This window comes from Mustela erminea, chromosome 9 (genome assembly GCF_009829155.1).
Source record: "Mustela erminea isolate mMusErm1 chromosome 9, mMusErm1.Pri, whole genome shotgun sequence".
NCBI classification, from domain to species: Eukaryota; Metazoa; Chordata; class Mammalia; order Carnivora; family Mustelidae; genus Mustela; species Mustela erminea.
The window spans coordinates 113,445,776-113,466,586 of NC_045622.1; the positions used below are offsets into that span (position 1 = coordinate 113,445,776).

Sequence of the window (20,811 nt, forward strand, 5' to 3'; positions counted from 1 at the left end):
GTCGATGCTCCGTGAGGACAGCAGGCCCAGCACACGGAACGCATTAACAACGGCGTACGTCTGAGTACTCATCATAAGCTAAACTGTCCCAAGAGCTTTTACACACTGAGCTAACAAACCACTACGTTTGGGGTTGCCTGGGTGGCACAACTGGTTAAGCGTCTGGCTCTTGGTTTCAGCTCAGATCAGGATCTCCGGGTGGGGAAATCAAGCCCAGCATCAGGCTCTGAGCTCAGCAGCGAGTCTGCTTGAGATTCTCTCTCTCCCTCCGCCCTCTCTATCGCATTCTGTCTCTCTCAGTCTCTAAAGTAAATAAACAAATAAATCTTAAAAAAAAAAAAAAAAAAGAGGGTGCCTGGGGGTGGGGAGGGCTGCGCATCTGCCTTCAGCTCAGGTCAAGATCTCAAGGTCCTGGGATTGAGCCTTGCATCAGGCTCCCTGCCCAGCCGGAAGCCTGCTTCTCCCTCTCCCACTCCCCCTGCTTATGTTCCCTCTTGCTATGTCTCTCTCTGTCAAATAAATAAATAAAAATCTTAAATGGGAAAAAAAAAAAAAAAAACCCAGCCAGGGATGCCTGGGTGGCTCAGTCTGTTAAGCATCTGCCTTCGGCCTGAGTCGTGATCCCAGGTCCCTGGGATCGAGTCCCACATGGGGCTCCCTACTCAGCGGGGAGCCTGCTTCTCCCTCTGCCTGCCCCTTCCCCTGCTTGTGCGCACTCTCTCTCTCCCGCTAGCATTCTCTCTCTCTCTGACAAATAAATAATCTTTTAAATAAATAAGTAATAAAATAAATATATACACGTACACATACAGAATACATGTATATGAAGTCAGTCCGAAACTTACGGAAAAGAAGCCCGGACGATAAGAGCCGTCACCACCATCAGGGATGCTGGAAAGAGATGACCAAGCGGCGACTACTCAGACTGACAGCGCGAGCCGGGGCCCAGCCGCCTGCGAGAGGGAGAACTAGTGCAAACGAGCCTTCCCGAGGACCGGAAAGGCCTAGGACTGAAACCGCCAGGTGCCTCGGGAGGTGGGCCTCGGGAGGAGGGCTAAGTCTCTGCAGGGAGCAGCGGGCTCCCTCGGGCACACCCTGCTGTCCGGCAAACTACCCGCCACCACCAGCACAAGACCAGAGGTTCCCCCTCTGGAAGAGCAGGAACACAGAAGCTCTAGCCCGGATGACGCCAGCGAAGGCTGGGACACGGGGCCGCACCGAGAAGAGCAGCCCTGAGTGACGACTCACTGGTGGGGCACCCGCCGTCCCGGGTGAGCTGGGCTTACAGCTCCCGCCTGCCTCACCAGGCAAGAGACGAGACTGAAGCGTCCCTCTGGAGAGACTGAGGAGACCACTGACGTGCAGGTTCCCCCAGTGACAGGGACCCCTCCCCCTCGCCGTGCAGGGAGGCCTCCCGCGGGAGCTCTGACCGCCCGGGCGCGTGCGGGCCCGGGGTCCCGCCACCGGGCGTCCGGGAAGTGCCCACAGCACGAGCCAGAGACCAAAGCGAGCCTGCAGGAGAGGCTCTACGGAGCAAGACACTCCCAAGCAATACAGAGAAAATACAGGGTTTTTTAATATTTTATTTATTTATTTGACAGACAGAGGTCCCAAGCAGGCAGAGAGGCAGGCTGAGAGAGAGGGGGAAGTGGAGCAGACAGTCCGATGCGGGGCTCCATCCCAGGACCCTGAGACCATGACCCGAGCCGAAGGCAGAGGCTCAACCCACTGAGCCACCCAGGCGCCCCGAAAACAGTTTTAAGAACCAGATAACACCAAAAAAAGGAGAACTCAGACAACAAGAAAGGCCTCGAATTATAAGAGTACTTGCAGAAATTTTTAAAAGTTCAAAAGAAGGGCCAGAGGACAAAGTTGCCAGTGTCAGAAATGAACGAGCACAGGGAAAAAGAAACGGAAGAGGAAAGATAAGAAGGCCAGAAAATGTGAGTCAAGAGGTCCACCCTCACCTCTTAATAGAGGACCGGTGAAGGAGAAAGTGAAAGGGCATTATCAAAGAGATACCACAAGAGCGCGCGCCCACACCCACACCGAGAGGACACGAGTTTCCAGACGAAAGAGGTCACCTGGAGCCCGGGGGGCTCAGCCCGAGAAGCCGATGCCTTCGGCTCAGGTCACCATCCGGAGTCCCAGGACTGAACTCAGCAGGGAGTCTGCTTCTCCCTCTGACTTCTCCCCTCTCCTGCTCTCTCTCTTTCTCTCTCTAATAAATAAATAAAATTTTTAAAAACAGAGAGAGAGAGAAAGGTCACCATGTGCCACGCCCCTGGCACAGCACCTTAAAATCACAGACACTAGACACCAGGCATACAGCTGAGCCTTCAAAATTGAGGAAAAGTTACTTTCAGCTAGAATTCTACCAGAGCCAAATTCTCAATAAAGTACAATGGTAAAAAAACGCATTCTTTTCAAAAATGCAAAATCTCTGAAGAATTTTACCTGCTACACACTCTCACCCAGCACAAAGCAATACCAGCCCAGAGGACAGACACGCAGGCTCCGAAGAACAGAGGTCCAGCCAGAGACAAGGCCCTCGGGACTACAAGGAAGGGAAGTCCCAGCAGGACAGCGTGAGCAGAACCGACCAGTCCAGACGGCGGCAGAACCGATCACCGCACGAAGGCCATGTCCAACACGCAAGGTAGGGGCTGAGAGGCTGCCGGCTGGTCCAGCCACGTGACCCGGACTCTTCCAGTCACACCCAGACGGTCACGGCTGAAAAGCAACCGGAACGTTAACGCATACAAAAAAGTAGAGGCCACTGGGCTGGCTCAGTCGGTGGAGCACGTGACTCTTGATCCCAGGATCGTAAGTTCGAGCCCCACACAGGCTCGTAGTAGTAGCACAGATTACTTAAAAATAAAATCTTTAAAAACAACAAAAGCACGAAAGCAGTAATTAACACCAAAGATATTAAGTTGAACTACCGAGCCAGCTGGGGGGCTCCGTTGGTAACGCATCCGACTTTGGCTCAGGTCGTGATCCCAGGGTTCTGGAAGTGAACCCCACGTCGAGCTCCCTGCTCAATGGGGAGCCCGCTTCTCCCTCTCCCTCTGCTGCTCTCACTCTCCTACTCTAATAAGTAAAGAAAATCTTTTTTTTTAAGATTTTCTTTATTTATTTGACAGAGATCACAAGCAGGCAGAGAGGCAGGCAGAGAGAGAGGAGGAAGCAGGCTCCCTGCTGAGCAGAGAACCCGATGCGGGGCTCGATCCCAGGACCCTGAGATCATGACCTGAGCCGAAGACACAGGCTTAACCCACTGAGCCACCCAGGCGCCCCAAGAAAATCTTCTTTAAAAAAAAGTTGACCACCATTCTCAGCTGAGAGTATTTTCAGACATAAAATGCTATACATTAATTAAACAAAATATTGCGGCATGTTAGAGAATGACACAAGGAAAGCTCAGGTAAATTAAATCCTTACCCTCCAAAGTAAGAAGTCAGTAAATCATAACTAAGTGGGAAGAAACACCCATAAGTGGTATAACATGGCATTCAGTAATTACATTTTTTTACAGTAAATATGACAAAAAATGGCCGTGAAACGAAAATAAATGACTCTGCGGTTCAGGAATGGGGAGGTGAGGCCGAGGTCAAGTGTCTTACAATGAACTGCTTAAACTGCATTCTTGATTTTAACCTCCTTGTAACTTTTCAAAACCTTCCGGACCAGACGAGACAAGAAAATAACAAGAATGCACACAACTGAGAAGACCCATTGCCCACCATGACACGACCTCTCTCCGCCACGCCCGGCTCACCACCGCTGGTGATGCATGTCCACGCACACGGCCTCGGCCTCGGCTCCTCACATGGTCTGGTCCCCGCCCGAGACACCCCGCCAAAGTCACCCTCCCACCCACGGTCCACCGCCGGTGTCCTGCCAGCCCCAACCTTCCAGCCCACTCCGGCAGGTAAGCCAGGTCTTCTGGCAGCCACGAGCCCCCTGACCCCAGGACCTGATCTTCTCTCCCTCTCTCTTTCCCTCCCTCTTCCCTGCCCCTTCCCCATGGTCACCCCCTCTTAGCCAGCTTCAATCCCACCACACATGCCAAGTCCTGACCCTGCTTCTCTGTCTGTGCGCCTGCCTGGTAAAAACCCCTCCCTGCTGAACCCAGTGCTTGGCCACCTGGCCCCCCACACGGCCCGGACAGCCGAGTGTGCCTGGGGAAAGCACCAGCCAGTCGCTGGGCCGGCCTCGCGCGCGCGGGGAGCCCAGGGAGGCCCTGCCCGCCTCTCCTGAACCGCCACCCCGCGGCTTCCCTCCACCCTCAAGAGCCACTCCCTCACCGCCCCCACTGGCCACCAGAGAGCCCCCGACAGCACTGGAGCGCTCACACCACCGCCCCTGCTCCTCAGCTTTTCCCCACCCCTCCCGCACCTTCTCCCTGGCCCTTCTTTCTCTCTCCCAGCAGCCCCCAAACAGGCTCTACCTCCCCCACTCCCCAGGGCCCTCACCTTCCTTCCCTGGTTCAGAGCCTCCTAACCCTCTGCCTGCTTCCCCGCCCCTCCTCTTCCCAACACCACCAGCAGAATTCTTCCCGAAGCAAGTCCCTTCTCTGCTAACCGCCCGCCCCTCCTCCCCACTGGCTCCCCGTCACTCAGGATGAAACCCAGAGCTCTCCGAACAGCCACGAGATCCCCAGCATCTCCCGTGCCCCCTGTACCCAACTCCAACGTCCCAGGCTCTCTCCCGAACCCTCAGTCCGGCCGCACTGTCCCCCAGCACTGCAGGGCGGGCCTGACCCCCAGCTTCACTACCTCAACTGCGGTTCCCTTCTTCTGCCTTGTCCCCCCTTCACACGCGGTGCACGGGGTGCGGAGTATCGCGCTTACATCACGTCTCCCTCGCCGGAATGTAAGCCACACAGCGATGCTCTTGTCTATTTTGCTCACTGTGCAGAACTGGCACTCAGTGAACTGATGAACAAATGAATTAAACTCAAAAAAACTTTTTTGACCCCACTGTGATAGCAGAATACGTACCACCCCACCGCCCCATCCTGCAACGACGCCCACACCCTAAAACTAGAGCCTCCTGGGACATCTTCCAGGGCAAAAGGGACTCCGCACGTGTAATTAAGACAGGGGATGGACCTGGGTCCTGCTGACCGGCCCAATCGAATCTGAGCCCTTAAAAGCAGAGAACTCGTTCTGCCTAGAGGCGGACCATGAGCCAAGTCGAGAGATCGTACTTTGAGAGGGACTCCCTGGAGAGGCCTCGTGCGAGCCTTGAGAAGGCAGGTGGGCTGGCTCTAGGAGGAGACCAGCAGGGAAAGGGGACCCCATCCCTGTGCTACAAGGACTGACTGGAAGCAGTGTCACCACCAGAGTCTCCAGAAGGAACCCCCTGATCTCAGCCTTGTGAGGCTCTGGGCAGAGGACCCTGCTGGGCCCGGCCGCGCAGGGCTCCTGACCCACAAACAGGAGCGAGCACAGGAGGCTGGGCCCGGCTGCTCACTGTGCACCCGTCGCAGCAGCGACAGAGCTCACTTGCCCTCCGCAACCTGCACTCACCATCTCTCTCTCCCCTTTACGGGAGAGCTCCTCGAGGGTTGACTCTCGGGTTTCCCAATTATTCTCCCTTAAACAACCCCATTAAGTTCACCTCTGCACCAGACTGCTTCCTCCTCACTGGCCTGTGTGCCTCCCACCTGGACGCGGCGCTCCTGACTGCTTCCGGTCTGCATGCCTGGAGCTCCAGCCACCGGCCCGAGAGCCGGGCCAGCACTGAGCTCAGGAGAGAACACTCGGAGCAGGTCGCCCCGGTGTGACCCCGGTTCTACCTCTTCCTGGGCAGTCACATGGCCGTGGGCTCAGGGCCTCAGGCTGCCCATCTATGGACAGGGAGGACCGCAGTACCTACTGTGAGGTTACCATGACGGTCTGATACAGCAGTGAAGGCAGCGGACTCGGAAGCATGCCGGGCACGCAGTAAAGCTGTAGGAGAGAGAGTACGGCTCTCTCTACCGGTGATTTCTACTCACTCCCTCGGTGAGCTCCCAGGCTCATGGCTTCAAACAACACCTACAAGGAATGTCCCCGTACTTTTACCCCAGCCCAGACCTCTTCTCTGAATTCCAGTCTTGGAATTCATATCCAACTGCAGACTCAACGCCTCTCCCCAAAACCCAATGGTGATAAACAGGGACACGATCACCTTCCCACCGCAGGCAACTAAACACCTAGACAAAACCACAGTTCTCAGGAACTGGACAGCAGACCACGGACAAGACTGATCACCGAGAGGCAGAGAAGAACCAAGATGAGGCTTACAACTGCTCCCGCTTACTGCTTCGGGAGGGGGACCCCAAACAGAGCCCTGAGGTCTCTGCGAAGCGAGGAGACAGACCGAGGAGGCTAGAGCGTGCAGGGAGGAACGCTCGAACAGAGCCTGCTGCCGGGAGAGCAGAGCGCCGCGGGGCTGCAGAAGGGTCCTGGCGTCTCGGTCGCATTACTTCTCTGCTCAAGCAAGACAGGAAGCTCCTGAGGCTGTTGAAAGAGCCACTGGAAAGAAACCAGAGGGTAAACCATGGAAGGCAGCATAGGGCCAGCAAGCCAGAGGGAAATCTCATAAAACCAGGGCACGGAGCTGAGCTCTAAGCAGGAGCGCTATCCCTCCAGAGTGGGGTCAAATCAGTCCCAGACTAAAGGCTGCTCTGGTCCCTCCTTCTAAGAATCAAACGGTTTTCAGGCAGTTGAGCTTCATCCTGGAACAAAACTCAAGGATATTTAAAGAAATACAACAATATTTAGGACTGACAAGGTGAAATTCACGACGTCTGGCATCCAGTAAAAAATTAGATATGCTAGGTGCGTGGGTGGCGCAGTCAGTTAAGCATCCGACTCTTGCTTTCAGCTCAGGAGATGATCTCAGGGCCCTGAGATGGAACCCAGTGGTACACCGGGCTCCGCAGGGAGTGTGCTTCCGATTCTCTCTCCCTCTCACTCTGCCCCTCCCGCTGCTCTCTCTATCAAATAAATAAATATTTCTTTTAAGATTTTGTTTATTTGGGGCGCCTGGGTGACTCAGTGGGTTAAAGCCTCTGTCTTCGGCTCAGGTCATGGTCCCAGGGTCCTGGGATGAAGCCCCACATCGGGCTCTCTGCTCAGCAGGGGACCTGCTTCCCTCTCTCTCTCTGCCTGCCTCTCTGCCGACTTGTGATCTCTGTCTGTCAAATAAATGAATAACATCATTAAAAAAAAAAAGATTTGTGCTTATTTAGGGGCGCCTGGGTAGCTCAGTCATTAAGCATCTGCCTTCAGCTCGGGTCATGATCCCAGGGTCCTGGGATCGAGCCCCGCACTGGACTCTCTGCTCAGCGGGGAGCCTGCTTCTCCCTCTCCCACTCCCCAGCTTGTGTTCCCTCTCTTGCTGTCTCTCTCTCTGCCAAATAAATAAATCTTAAAAAAAAAAAAATAAAAGATTTAGCATTAAAAGAAGGCAAACTGGGACGCCTGGGTGGCTCAGCTGGTTGGACGACTGCCTTCGGCTCAGGTCATGATCCTGGAGTCCCGGGATCGAGTCCCGCATCGGGCTCCCAGCTCCACGGGGAGTCTGCTTCTCTCTCTGACCTTCTCCTCGTTCATGCTCTCTCTCACTGTCTCTCTCTCAAATAAATAAATAAAATCTTTAAATAAATAAATAAATAAATAAATAAAAATAAAAGAAGGCAAATTTAAAAAAAAATTTTTTTTAAGATTTTGTTTATTTATTTGAGAGAGAGAGAGCACAAGCAGGAGGAGGGGCAGAGGCTGAGGGAGAAGCAGGCTCCCCACAGGGCAGGAGCCTAACCAGTGGTCGGATCCCAGAACTCTGGGATCATGACCTGAGCTGAAAGCAAACACTGAGCCAACTGAGACACCCAGGTATCCCAATAAACAAATCTTTAAAAAAAAACAAACCACCTCCTTCAGGCTACCGGACCTGACCGCATTCTTTATACCCAGAACCTCCCCTCTCTGTTCGCCTTCCCTACTTGAGTCTCCTCCGCAACAGATCAACAAAAAGACGAACGGATATAAATAAATACATACTTTTCTCATCTGTTTTGTCTGCCTACTCCCGTAAGCACGGAGGTTCTGAAAGCAGAGGAATTTTTGTCCATTTGGTTAACCACTGAATCCCGGGGCCTAGAAGAGATAGTGCCTGGCACATAGCAGGCGCTCAACAGATTTCGCAAATGAACGAACAAATGAATTGTACAATTAAATCAGAAAACAGGGGCACCTGGGTGGCTCAGTGGGTTAAGCCGCTGCCTTCGGCTCAGGTCATGATCTCAGAGTCCTGGGATCGAGTCCGGCATCGGGCTCTCTGCTCAGCAGGGAGCCTGCTTCCCCCTCTCTCTCTCTCTGACTGCCTCTCTGTCTACTTGTAATCTCTGTCTGTCAAATAAACAAATAAAAAAAAAATTTTTTTTTAAAAATCAGAAAACAGAATCCAGAAAAATAAACGAATTTTGAAACACATGCCTTCAAAATATACTTCGCTCTTGGGTTTGTACCAAGTATATAGCAAAACCATAAGAACACTGTAGGAAGAACTTTGGTTTTTTGACCACTTAATATTAAAGAGATTTCAATTACATCTGCAGCAAGTCCCGCATGAGAGAACACACATCGGACGTGAGCACCCAACAGAAAAGCATCTCCTGCCCCTCTGCGACCAGCATCTGTGCAAGCGGTCCACCACTCCAACCCATGGGTGACAATCTCAAAAAAAAAAAAAAAAAAAAACTCAAAAAAAAAGAAAGAAAGAAAGAAAGAAAAGAAAAGAAAAAAAAGAAAACCTCAGGAACTGAACAACTTGGCACAAAAGGCCCCTCAAACAATCAATCAATCACCCCCCACCCCCCCACCCCCCCACCCCACCCCCTCTGCTTACTCGAACAAAAGCTACAAGCTAATTAAAAGAAATAACTGTGGGGGGGGGAGCGGTCAGCGCCTGGTGGCTTCGTAGTTAAATGTCTGCCTTTGACTCAGGTCATGATCCCAGGGTCCTGGGGTGGAGCCTGCATCAGGATCCCTGCTTGGTGGGGAGCCTGCTTCTCCCTCTGCCTGCTCCCCTGCTTGTGCACGCTCTTTCTCTTTCTCTCTCTGTCAAATAAATAAGTAAAACCTTTTTTTTTTTTTTTTAAGATTTTATTTATTCATTTGACACAGAGAGATCACAAGTAGGCAGAGAGGCAGGCAGAGAGAGAGAGAGGAGGAAGCAGGCTCCCCGCGGAGCAGAGAGCCCGATGCGGGACTCGATCCCAGGACCCTGAGATCATGACCTGAGCCGAAGGCAGCGGCTTAACCCACTGAGCCACCCTATTTATTTATTTGACAGACAGAGATCACAGGTAGGTTAGAGAGGCAGCAGAGAGAGAGGGGGAAGCAGGCTCCCTGCTGAGCAGGGAGCCCAACTCGGGGCTCAATCCCAGGACCCTGGGATCATGACCCCAGCAGAAGGCAGAGGCTTAACCCACTGAGCCACCCAAATAAAATCTTTTAAAAATAAAAAATTTGGGGCGCCTGGGTGGCTTAGTGGGTTAAGCCGCTGCCTTCGGCTCAGGTCATGATCTCAGGGTCCTGGGATCGAGTCCCACATCGGGCTCTCTGCTCAGCGGGGAGCCTGCTTCCTCCTCTCTCTCTGCCTGCCTCTCTGCCTACTGTGATCTCTCTGTGTCAAATAAATAAATAAAATCTTTTTAATAAATAAATAAATAAATAAATAAAAATAAAAATAAAAAATTTAAATTTAAAAAAGAAAAGAAAGAACGGAGACTGTGAAGAATGTGTCCTATAGAAGAAAGGCCTGTTGAAGACTCGCGGAAAGAGGCATGTTTCCACCACATCCCCTGCCTGGCACAGTCCAGCATGAACTGTCACAAAAGACTCTGATTCCCATGGGCACAACAAGGTTCAAACTCAGGTTCTGATCTGATCGTGCTGTACCTGACATTTAAAAGAAAGGCAGGGGGGAGGGCACCTGGGTGGCCTAATGGGTGAAGCGTCTGCTGTTTGGCTCATGATTCCGGAATACCCTCCCCCTCTTCTGCTCCTCCCCCTGCTCACGAGAGCACGCACCCCCGCACCCCCCCACACACAAATAAACCAAATCTTAAAAAAAAAAAATTTTTTTTAAAAAGCTACAGAACTGTATTTTTCAGTAGCAATAAATGCCACCCAAAAGTGTTTCAAAATACTCATTTTCCTGCTCTATTTTTTCTATCAGTTCAGTAGTCATCTAAAACAGCATCAGTTGTGGGGTGCCTGGGTGGCTCAGTGGGTTAAAGCCTCTGCCTTCAGCTCAGGTCATGATCTCAGGGTCCTGGGATTGAGCCCCGCATCGGGCTCTCTGCTCAGCAGGGAGCCTGCTTCCCCCTCTCTCTCTGCTGCCTCTCTGCCTACTTGTGATCTCTGTCAAATGAGTAAATAAAATCTTTTAAAAATTAAAAAAAAAGTAAAACAGCATCAGTTGAGTATCTTTTATCAATGCTTTTTTTTTTTAAGATTTTATTTATTTATTTGGCAGACAGAGATCACAAGCAGGCAGAGAGGCAGCAGAGAGAGAGGGAAGCAGGCTCCTGCCGAGCAGAGAGCCCGATGCGGAGCTCGATCCCAGGACCCTGGGATCATGACCTGAGCCGAAGGCAGAGGCTTAACCCGCTGAGCCACCCAGCGCCCCTTCTCTGTGCTTTTTAAACCGTATTAGAAACATGAAATTGCTCTCAACCACATTACATGAAGGCAGGCTGGCCACAGAAAAGCCAGAACGCAAATCCCAATACGGCCCTGCCTGCCTAAGGAGCTGCGAGTGCTTTAGGTCCACGACGTAACCAGTCCTCATGACGCTCCTGACCTGGCACCAGGAGGGAGTTTAACGGGAAGGAAAACACCTTACGATGCCAAACAGAAACAAGGCAGCCCAATGTGGATGCTGACCCCACACTTTTACTCGTGAACAGATGACAAATCCTGGGCATGTGACGAGGGAGATGGGAAACACCCAGAACACAAGGAACACACAAAACCGCCACAGCTGTCCCTGGGTTCAAATTTGGAGCGAAACTGAAGACTCCAGACTCCAGAGAGCCACAGTTTGCAAAAGTGAGGGACGAGAGGAAGCAGTACCAGCATCCGGCCCAGAGCACCCGCAGAAACTTTTGTTTCCCCCTCAAGTCCCTGTTTCCTGAGGCAGCAGGAAGCTGAGGGAGCCATCCCAGGCCAGAGCCTAGCAAAGGAGTGGGTCTCAGCCTTGGTGCAAAGACCGTCCTCTCCTCGTGGGGCACATCACGCCCTCTCCAACCTGTCGCACCCCCACTAACACAGACGACCAACTCCAAGGGCCCGACCGCAGGCCCCATCCCCTCGCCGGCCGTGCCCCCCGCCTTCCCACGCGGGAGCTCCCCACTCCCACTGAGTTCTCCTGACTCCGCCCCCCACACTCCCACGACTCGATGACTGGGCCACAGCCCTCGTCCCCTTGGCCGAGAACAGTGAGGGAAGAAGAACCAAGAGCTGGCGGGAAGTGGCGCGTGAAGGCGGGCAGGACCCCGCGTGTCACAAGGTCACGCCGCATCTTATAAGCAGTCCCAACAGTCCGGCGCGGCTAGGACTCGCCTCTCCCTCTCCGGCCCCGCGCAGCCCGCACCCCACCACCCCCACGCTCTCCTTGCCCTTCTTCCCGACCAGGACTACGTGCAAACAAGGCCACTTCCTGCCTATTTCCCCCAGGCACCGCCAAGAACCCTCTCGGCCCTCCATCCGAGTGCGAGGGCCAGTGCGAAAGCTAATCTATCGCTCAGCCTCAGCTCCCACCTCCCTGCGGGACCGCCCCCGGAACCCGTCCGCCCTGAACGTGGCCTAAGCAAGAGGCACATACAACTTCTCATGACATTTCAACCATGTAAACTTGCATCACGAACTCAGTTATGTTTAAAAAGGTCAATGCCAGAATCAATAAACGCAGTTTGATCATCTAAATCTCAGACATCACACGACCCAGTGAAAACTGTTCATTCTAGTGACTTAAGAGCACCATTCGCGTGTTAAGGTGAGGGCAAAATTATCTAATCTACTTCACACTGTACGGAAGAGGGCAGAAACCACCAACACTCTAGCTCCCAAACGTGTGTTTTGTTTTGTTTTTAAGGATTTTATTTATTTATTTGTCAGAGAGAGAGAGCGCACAAACAGGGGGAGCCGCAGGCGGAGAGAGAAGCAGCCCCCCCTGAGCCAGGAGCCCAATGCGGGGCTCGATCCCAGGACCCTGAGACTGACCTGAGCCAAAGGCAGAAGCTCAACCCACTGAGCCCCCAGGCGCCCCATCGAACCTGCGGTTTCAGCATCAGACCCCGGTGCTGAGCACCATGAAGGCGGACAGGAGGGCACCGTTCCTATCTAGCTATCCCACCTTCATCTCATCCTGCTGGATCCAGGGAGGGAATGGACCAAACACACTTTAACAAAAGAAGGATATTCAACAAGGTCAAGGGTAAATACGAAACACTCCCAAGTCTGACTCAGAACTACCTTTTGTAGGTGCCGGAGCTCCTGGTGTTCCTCTGCTATTCCGTCTGCCCTCTAGGACCTCCCCACGTGCTTTCAGGGCAAGGATTCATCTTGTTACCTGACAACTGCTTACTCCCCTAATTCTGCGATCCAGAGTCCTGAATACAGGCGGCGCTCAGTAAGGATGAGTCCACTGGCCAGAACTCGTCTCCCCGTTTGTGTGCAAGCTCTTCGGGGGAACAGGGACCACACATTCTATTTCTCTGAACTGCACAAATTTCACATAACAGGTCCAGATGCCATCGCTTACCCAAAACCCAAGGCCCGATGCGTCCCAGAATCCAGAAGGGCTCAGACTCTAGGAGGAAGCACAGGACCCAGTCACTGTGGCCTAGAAGCACGATGCACTTGTGCACATTCGCACAGGAGGGAGGCCACACAGAGCTTCGTCGCTGTATTTTCGCCAAATGAGTTCACCAAAGACTCACAAAAACACTCTTTGTTCTGGGACTCTTATAAGCTTTGAAATTTGCGCTAAGGGAAGACAGCCCTGGCCTGCTGAATTCCAAGGTGCTCCAAGCCCCGCCCACTCAGGAGCTCCCACCGGGGAACCCCTTGTCTGGGGGGGGGGGAGCATCACACCTGAATCCACCCCTCAGCTCTGGCTCTGCGATTTTTTAAAAGCCAAGGAGATGCTACTTAATCTCCCAAAGAGAGTCTTCCCAATAATTCTGCAAATACAAAATCCTGACACATGCTGTTGCCAAAACAACAGAGCAAAAACCACTTTAAGAGGAAAGAGAAATCGGGGTGCCTGGGTGGCTCAGTGGGTTAAGCCTCTGCCTTCGGCTCAGGACATGGTCTCAGGGTCCTGGGATCGAGCGCCGCATCGGGCTCTCTGCTCGGCGGGGAGCCTGCTTCCCCATCTCTCTCTGTCTGCCTCTCTGCCTGCTTGTGATCCTGTCTGTCAAATAAATAAATAAAGTCTCTAAAAAAGAGACAGAGAGAGAAAAGAGAAGTGATGTGCAGTACCCGGCATGAGAGCTCACGTACACGACACGCCAGCTTGTCATGGAAGAAACGGGGTCCCCGCTCCAGAGGAGCCAGGAGGGAAAGAGGGAAGAACACACAGGCATCTCCGAGCAGCAGTGACCACGCACCTCGGCAGAAAAGTTCAACCTGGATCAAAGACCTCCTTCCTCCTCCCGGCATGCCGCTTCCTCCCTCCCTTCCGTCTCTGCCACACACTTCCTAAATCCGTTTCCAAGGAATATAAATCATGCAGAAGAGTGCAAAAGAAAAAGCAAGAAGAGCATTCTTTTTCAAAAAGTCAGCACTTTTTAAACGTCCTGTCAAGACGACAACGAACATCAATCTTTTTTTAAGAACTGTAGAAGTTAAAAAGCAGACTGGCAAACTCTGACTCTGATCTCTATCATTACTAAGGAAAATCAGGTACCAACGTCGCGTTTAACTTCCTACACTGATGCTTAAGCGGAACTTCAATTTTTTATGTTCAGTTTCTCCACGTTCAACCTGTGACTCGGAACAAATGGAATTTTATAAACAAATAAGTGTTTTAAACTTTAGTCATGCTGAAAACCAATTCAAAGGGATGCCCAAGGTCAACAAGGTTACCAGAGACAGAAAGGACACCGTTTTGTGCCCAACACAACGAGCAGAGCACGGACACTCCCCCAGTCTGCCGCTGCACCTGCAGCAAAACCGCACGCTTTCTCCAAGAACACGGGAAATGTGTTTTTTGCCAAACAACTAATTCCATCTCTCCACTCGTTTCCCTTCCTTCGAGTGAGTGCCCGGAGGGATGAAACCAAATGCCTCCAAGCCCGAGGACGGGTCTTAACTCATCTGCACAGCACAGCCCCCCCCACCACGTGCGCAGAGGAGTAAGTGGCGATTTCCTGCCCACTGGCTACACCACGGGTCTCACAAGAATGAAGACCTATCACTTCTCTCACTGTAGTCTTGATTACTCTGCAATCCACTCCGAGTCTGGTGTTTTCAGCAGGGTTTTACATTCTCAGCACGGTCACAGCGCTGACCCGTCCACGGCGGCGCACAAAGACACGCGTTAAGTTCTGTACGACCGTCTGCCAACAAAGCACACGTGTGAAAGTAAACAAAAGTGCCAAAGTAACTGAAGAGCAAAGAGCTATTCTCTTCCCAATGTCAGCAGTTCTTTCATTTTCTTTAAATTCATCCCTTGAGGCGCGCTGGGTGCCTCGGCTGAGGGTCTGACCCTAGGTTTCAGCTCAGGTCCCGATCTCGGTACTGAGAAGGCGCCGTGCCAGGCAGCCGGCTGGGAGCGGAGCCTGCCTGACCCCTCTCTGCTCCCTCCTGCTCGTGTGCACGCGCACATGCCTGCACACCCGCGCTCGTGCTCTTGCTCGCTCGCTCTCGCGAATAAATAAATCTTTAGGAACAAAATCCGGGATGCCTGGATTGGCTCATCAGTTAAACACGTGCCTTCGGCTCAGGTCACGATCCCAGAGTCCTGCGCTAGAGCCCCGCGTCCGGCTCTCTGCTGACGGCGAGTCTGCTTCCCTCTGCCTGCTGCTCTCCCTGCCTGCGCTCGCTCTCCCTCTCTGACAAATAAATAAAATCTTTAAAAAAATAAAATAAAATAAATTTTAAAAATTTAAAGAATTTTTTTTAAAAATCCACGACTTGGCTATGATAAACATCAATGCAGCCGCCTGGATGGGCTTCAGGGGACTGTGCCGAGTGAGAAAAGCCCACCTGGACCGGTCACATACCGCACAACACCAGTCACACAACCTCCTTGGGATGTTACGTAGAGACGGAGAACAGACTAGCAGCTGGGAAGGGGCAGGCGGGCTCTACGGAGCAGCACAGGGGCTCTGGGATGCCGGGACAGCTCTCCCTCCGATTAACGTGGGGCTTGCGTGAAGCTAAATGTGATAAAAGTACAAAGGCCCACCCACCCGCACCCACCCGCACACACCCACACCCACCCACACACACCCACACACACCCGTTAGGTGAAACTGATAAAATGTGACTACGCCCTGTGGAGTGTAGCGACGCCAGTTTCCTGGTGTTGAAACTGTACTGTTATGCAAGAGACCCCTCTGAAGAGGCGGGGTGAAGGGTGCTGGGACCTCCCTGTCGCTCTGTTTCTCTGCAACTTCTGGTGAATCTGTATTTATTTCAAAACAAAAAATTATTTAAAAATTGGGTCTAAATAAAAGGGTTAGGATTTTAAATATCAATTTAAAAACAGACAGAAAGAAAGAGTTCATTAACTCCCATACACCAAACTCACATGAGCCAAATTCAGCGGCTCTCAGCTGAAGTTAATCAAAACGGATCAAGTGAGGGGCGCCTGGGTGGCTCCGTGGGTGAAGCCTCTCCTTCGGCTCAGGTCATGATCTCGGGGTCCTGGGATCGAGCCTGCATCTGCCTCAGCATCCCTGCTGACCAGGGAGCCTGCTTCCGCTCTCTCCCTGCCTACTTGGGATCTCTGTCTGTCTGATAAAACAAGAGGAGGAAGGCTCCCAGCCAGTCACCCGAAGTGAACGACTCACGTGAGGCGCAGAGGCACACGGCCGCTCCCGAAGACTTAAAGGGAGACAGTTAAGGAGGGCTGCAGTTTGCGAGCCGAACCAGGCTTCAGAGACACTCTAGCTCAGAATGCGCCCTCTTCATCAGCTGAGAAACCTGGAGGTCAGCGGCCGCCGGCTTTGGGTCGAGAAGCAGGTGAGAAGCAGTCAGGGTCCAGACCCTTGCCACAAACTCACTGACCCTCTGCATGGAGCCTGCCTACATCACACCAAGAACCCACGACACACACAAAATCAGAGGTGGGCAAGGAGGGGGCCACAGGGACTGCTCTCCCTGCCCCACCGGGGTTATGCAGACCGGCTCTGGCCAGGGTTAGCTCTCCGAGAACCCCGCAGCCACCGGCCCACGCGTGCCTCGAAGGTTAACCCCTGCGGCCGGCCGCGAGCACGCCTCGGCCCCCCACCTGCAGTGCCGTCAGACAAACCATCTTCCAGGGACGTCCTCTCTGGCTCGCTCGCCTACGCTCCTCCTGGGCACATGTCTCATGCCGGACGCTGTGCAAGCAGTCGAGGACAGACGTGACGAACAAGACGGGCGCGGAGCCCGCCTCACGGGGCTTCCGGGGCAGCGCGGGCACAGCACCCCAAGCCCACGACACTGCCCGGAAGGAGGAGCGCAGCACTACGACGGATGGGACACAGGTCAGGGCACAGCGCGGTGGCAAAGGTGTTTCTGAGGAAGGGGCCATAATAAACAGAGACCTGCCCCCCAGGAGGGCGAGGCGCGCCTCCCTCCTGACGCTCCTGCGGGAGAGCGCTGGTCTACCCCTGGCCCCGCGCCGGAGCAGACCGTGCCCCGCTCCGCAGTGTCTGCACAACTTGGGTGGCTGTCGCATGGAGGCAGCGACTGTCCAGAGGCCCGGGAGGCTGCTCTCCACCGCCACTGGGAAGCTCAGCTCGACAAGGGCCGGGCCCCAAGCTCCACAGTGTGGGGCTGGGGAAAGTCTGCCCTACGGTCCGTGGGCAAGTACCTGCAGAGTCCTCCGTGCGGGGCAGGCACCCACCGGCCACTCCAATGCCCACCTAGCACAGGACACACGTCTTGTACGCAGGTGACTGGCTGTCCAGGACGGGGTTCGATCTCAGTGTCTCTCTTGCCCACCGCATTTTCCTCCGAAAATGGGAGAACTGACATCCCTGCGAATGGAGGGCTGCGAGCCCTCCGGCCAAGGGCTCCCCTGCGGTTAGGGTTGGGGTTAGCCCTAACCCTAACCCTAACCCTAACCCTAACCGTGCGGAACAGCAAAGGAAGGAAAAGCTTCGTGTGAACGCTCGGCTCTGAGAGAGGTTCCCACGCGGACCTCTCGGCTTCTCGCACGGGACGGAGAGGGACAGAAGGGCTGAGCGTCCCCAGTCTTGGGGAGACCCAGCCGGGCATCCGGGTCCTCCGGTCTAAGCAGGGGAGGGGTCAAGGGCAGGCCCCACACGGCAGCATCTACCGGCCGGTGCCGGGCCGTTCCTCGAGACCACGCCGGCCCGGAGGTGAGGAAGTCAGGCAACTCTCCACGGAACGCACAACGGCAGAAAAGCACCAGGTGGGAAACTGGCTTGTGTCGAATTTAAAACGAAAAGGACGGCGTTCTCTGAGCACCGTAGCTCCTCTGCAGACCAAAGCCAGCTTTCTGGGTGGACCCGCGGTGCCCCCTCCAGCCTCCTGGCCTGCCTTCTGCTGGCATCTGTCCCACCGTGAGGGGACACGCATGTCCCCGAGAACGCACACGGCAGCCAGGCCAGTCACCCCAAAGCCATCCCACCCTCTACTGCCCTGCGTCTGGATCCCCCCGGGAATGGGTCACTTTAATCAGGGGGAGCCACCAGAGCCCGGCAAGACAGGGCGGTCCCCACGCCCCCAGAGGAGGTCCGTGCTGCTCTGGAAAACGCTGGGTTAAATGCTCCATCACTAGAAGACAGCGGACTGCTCAGGATGACATCATGCGGGAAGGGGGTCCTCGTCCAACCGGTCAACGATGCCACAGCACCCCCCCCCCGCCCTGCACCCCGCAACCCCTGCCCCACTGCTGCCTTAGCCGCAGGCCCCAGTCCCACCCCCGGCCCTGCGTCCCAGAGCCCTGCAGGTCCCTCGCACCTCCGGCCTGCGCCCCCGGACCCCTGCCCTCTGGGTCCGCACCCAGACACCCCCGCACCCCCACACGCCAAGCCACGTCCCTGGACTGCGACCCTCTAGGTTCCCAAGTGGGACCTCGCGCTCCCTGCCTGCGCGCCTGAACCCCTGCCCTCCGGGTCCGCATCCTGGACCCCGCCCCGCACCCCCACACCCCGACCCTACGCCCCCCTCCGAGATCCCCACCCCGCACTCCGGCCCTCGGGGTCCGCACCCAGAATCCCGCCCCGCCCCGTGCCCCATGACCCCTGGCCGCCGGGTCCGCACTCGGGACCCCGCCCCGCACCCCTGGTCCTGCGCCCCGGGACCCCCGCCCTCCGGGTCCGCACCCAGGATCCCGCCCCGCCCCGCGCCCCATGACCCCTGCCCCCCGGGTCCGCACCGGGGACCCCGCCCCGCACCCCCACACCCCGAGCCTACGCCCCCGAGACCCCCCACCACGGACCCCGGCCAGCGCCCCCGCACCCCCGCCCTCTAGCTCCGCGCCCCGGACCCCACCCCGCACCCCGCACCCCGCACCCCGCACCCCCGGGCCTGCGCGCCCGGACCCCCGCCCTCCGGGTCCGCACCCACGATCCCGCCCCGCCCCGCGCCCCATGACCCCTGCCCTCGGGGGCCGCCCCCGGGACCGCGCCCCGCACCCCCGCACGCCGCGCCCCGCCGTCCGGGTCCGCCCCGCGACCCCCGCCGCCCGCAGGCCGGGTCTCGCGCCGCGGCCACTCACAGTTGCGGATGTCGGAGATGAAGACCGCCAGACCCCGCATCCCGTCCCCCTTCGACACGGCCGGCATCTTCGGGCCCCGGGGAACGGCCTGGGCGGGCGCGCCCGGAGGAGCAGCGGGCAGCGGGCAGCGGGCAGCGGGCAGCGGGGAGCGGGGAGCGGGTCGCCGCCGCCTCTGGAGCCGCCTCAGCCGGAGCCGCCTCAGGCTCCGAGCGCCGCTTTCAGGGCCCGCCGCCGCCGCCGCCGCCGCCGCGCGCGCGCGCACGCACACACGCTCGCGATGCCGTGCACGCGCACGTTCGCTCCGGCGGCGGCGGGCGGCGCGGGAGCGAGCCCGTCGAGCGCGGGCGCATACAGTCAGGCGCGAGGACGCCCCCTGCCGGCAGACGCGCGCGCCGGGCGGCTCTGGGAGCCGGGGTTCGTGTCCCGGGCTCCCCAAGACCCCTCCACGACCGTGTCCGCCGTGGGGGGCCCTGAGGGCCTGCGGCACGTCACCCGCTGTCCAGGGCCACCAGCCCCTTCCTTTACAGAGGGGGCACTGAGGCCTGAGGAGCAAGGACCGCCACCCCCACCCCTCACTGCACCGGATGACCACAGGGCCCAGTCTTCCCTTCCAGCCCTCAGTGCCCAGCCAGGGTCCTTTGCCACCACCCAACTCGGCCCAGAGGCCTGGACAGGGCGCGGACCCCCCAGGGAGTCTGTTCCCAGGGCAGGTGTCCGGGCTGAGCCTCGCCTCTGTGGAGCCAGATGGCTTTGAGCGGGAAGCGTCCTCCTTATGGGGGATGGGGTTATCTGCCCCCCACCCCCACCTGGTACTGGCCCAACCCACAGAAGAGACCTCGGTCCGCCCTGGCTCACTTCCTCCGTTCCCAGTGAGAGGTCAGGCCGGTCTGGACCCCGGCCGGGAGGAGGAAGGGGTGGGGCCCCTTGCGCAGACCGGGCACCCCACCCAGGCTCTGGGCCTGCAAGACCCCCCGGGGGAGACCGGAACTGTGGAGACTAGAATCCTTATAAGGCAGCAATTTCACCGCCTTCCAAAGAGCTGGGCCAGCAGACAGCTTCCTGGAGGAGGGGAGATCCCCAGGGAGCGCAGGCCGCAGGCCTGCAGATAACCCTCCGCGGCCAAGCCAGGGGACTCAGATGAGCAGACCCTGACCCACCCCCAGCAGCCACTCCGAGGACAGGGCAATGCCCAAAGGTTGCGAGGGCCCACCTCCCCGATGCGGAGGGCTTTTCTGAGGAAGGGCTTGGAGCTGGGCAGACATCCTGCCCCCTTCCAGTGCTGACTGTGGGCCTCCCAAGCCTCCTGGCATTCCCCAAAGCATGTGTGTGTTCGGGGAGGGGGTCCCAGAGCCTGATGAGACACACAGGCAGCCATAAGAAAGACCCCACACTTCCTCCTAACTCCCACACCTTGCCAGACACACAAGCCCTCAGGGCGTGACTACCACCAGACCTCAGTCCTGAGTCCACTCAGCCCTGCCTAACCACCCTGACTCCTCGGCTGGGGACAGGCCACCTTCAAGAATATGAAGTGCTCGTTAACAGTCTCATTTCTTACGTCGCGTGAATTGGACATTCGTGTCACAACTGTGTTTCCAGGGGCAAGGGCAGACCTCAGAGTCTCTTTCCAGTGTCCCTGGCCTCTGCGAAGTAAGGACACAAGCCCACTGCAGGCATGGTGAGGGAGAAAACAAGAGCTGGGGAGCCCAGAGCCCGAAGCACAGCCCCATGTCTGGGGACCCTCTCTGTCTCCAGCTGGCTGTCCTTCCTCCGTCCCAGACCTGAGCCTACCCAGGCCCCTGGTCACTTGTGCAAGTGATGCTTCCCGTAATCTTTGGAGAG

General features: G+C 56.1%; 1 protein-coding gene across 9 annotated transcripts in view; it reads right to left on the bottom strand.

Annotated features, from left to right (window-relative positions):
• Positions 1 to 19,214, bottom strand: part of AP2A2 (adaptor related protein complex 2 subunit alpha 2) — an 82,163-nt gene extending 62,949 nt beyond the window's left edge. For 3 of the 9 annotated variants that reach the window (XM_032358352.1, XM_032358351.1, XM_032358349.1), the window contains exon 1: positions 18,970 to 19,212. In XM_032358352.1, coding sequence (XP_032214243.1) covers positions 18,970 to 19,036 — 67 coding nt within the window. In that variant the 5' untranslated portion in view covers positions 19,037 to 19,212. Of the gene's footprint in view, positions 1 to 845; positions 892 to 5,537; positions 5,552 to 18,969 lie in introns of those variants that run through there. The other 6 variants (XM_032358355.1, XM_032358354.1, XM_032358358.1 and 3 more) reach the window with 5 other exon arrangements.
• Between the last annotated feature and the right edge of the window lie 1,597 nt (positions 19,215 to 20,811).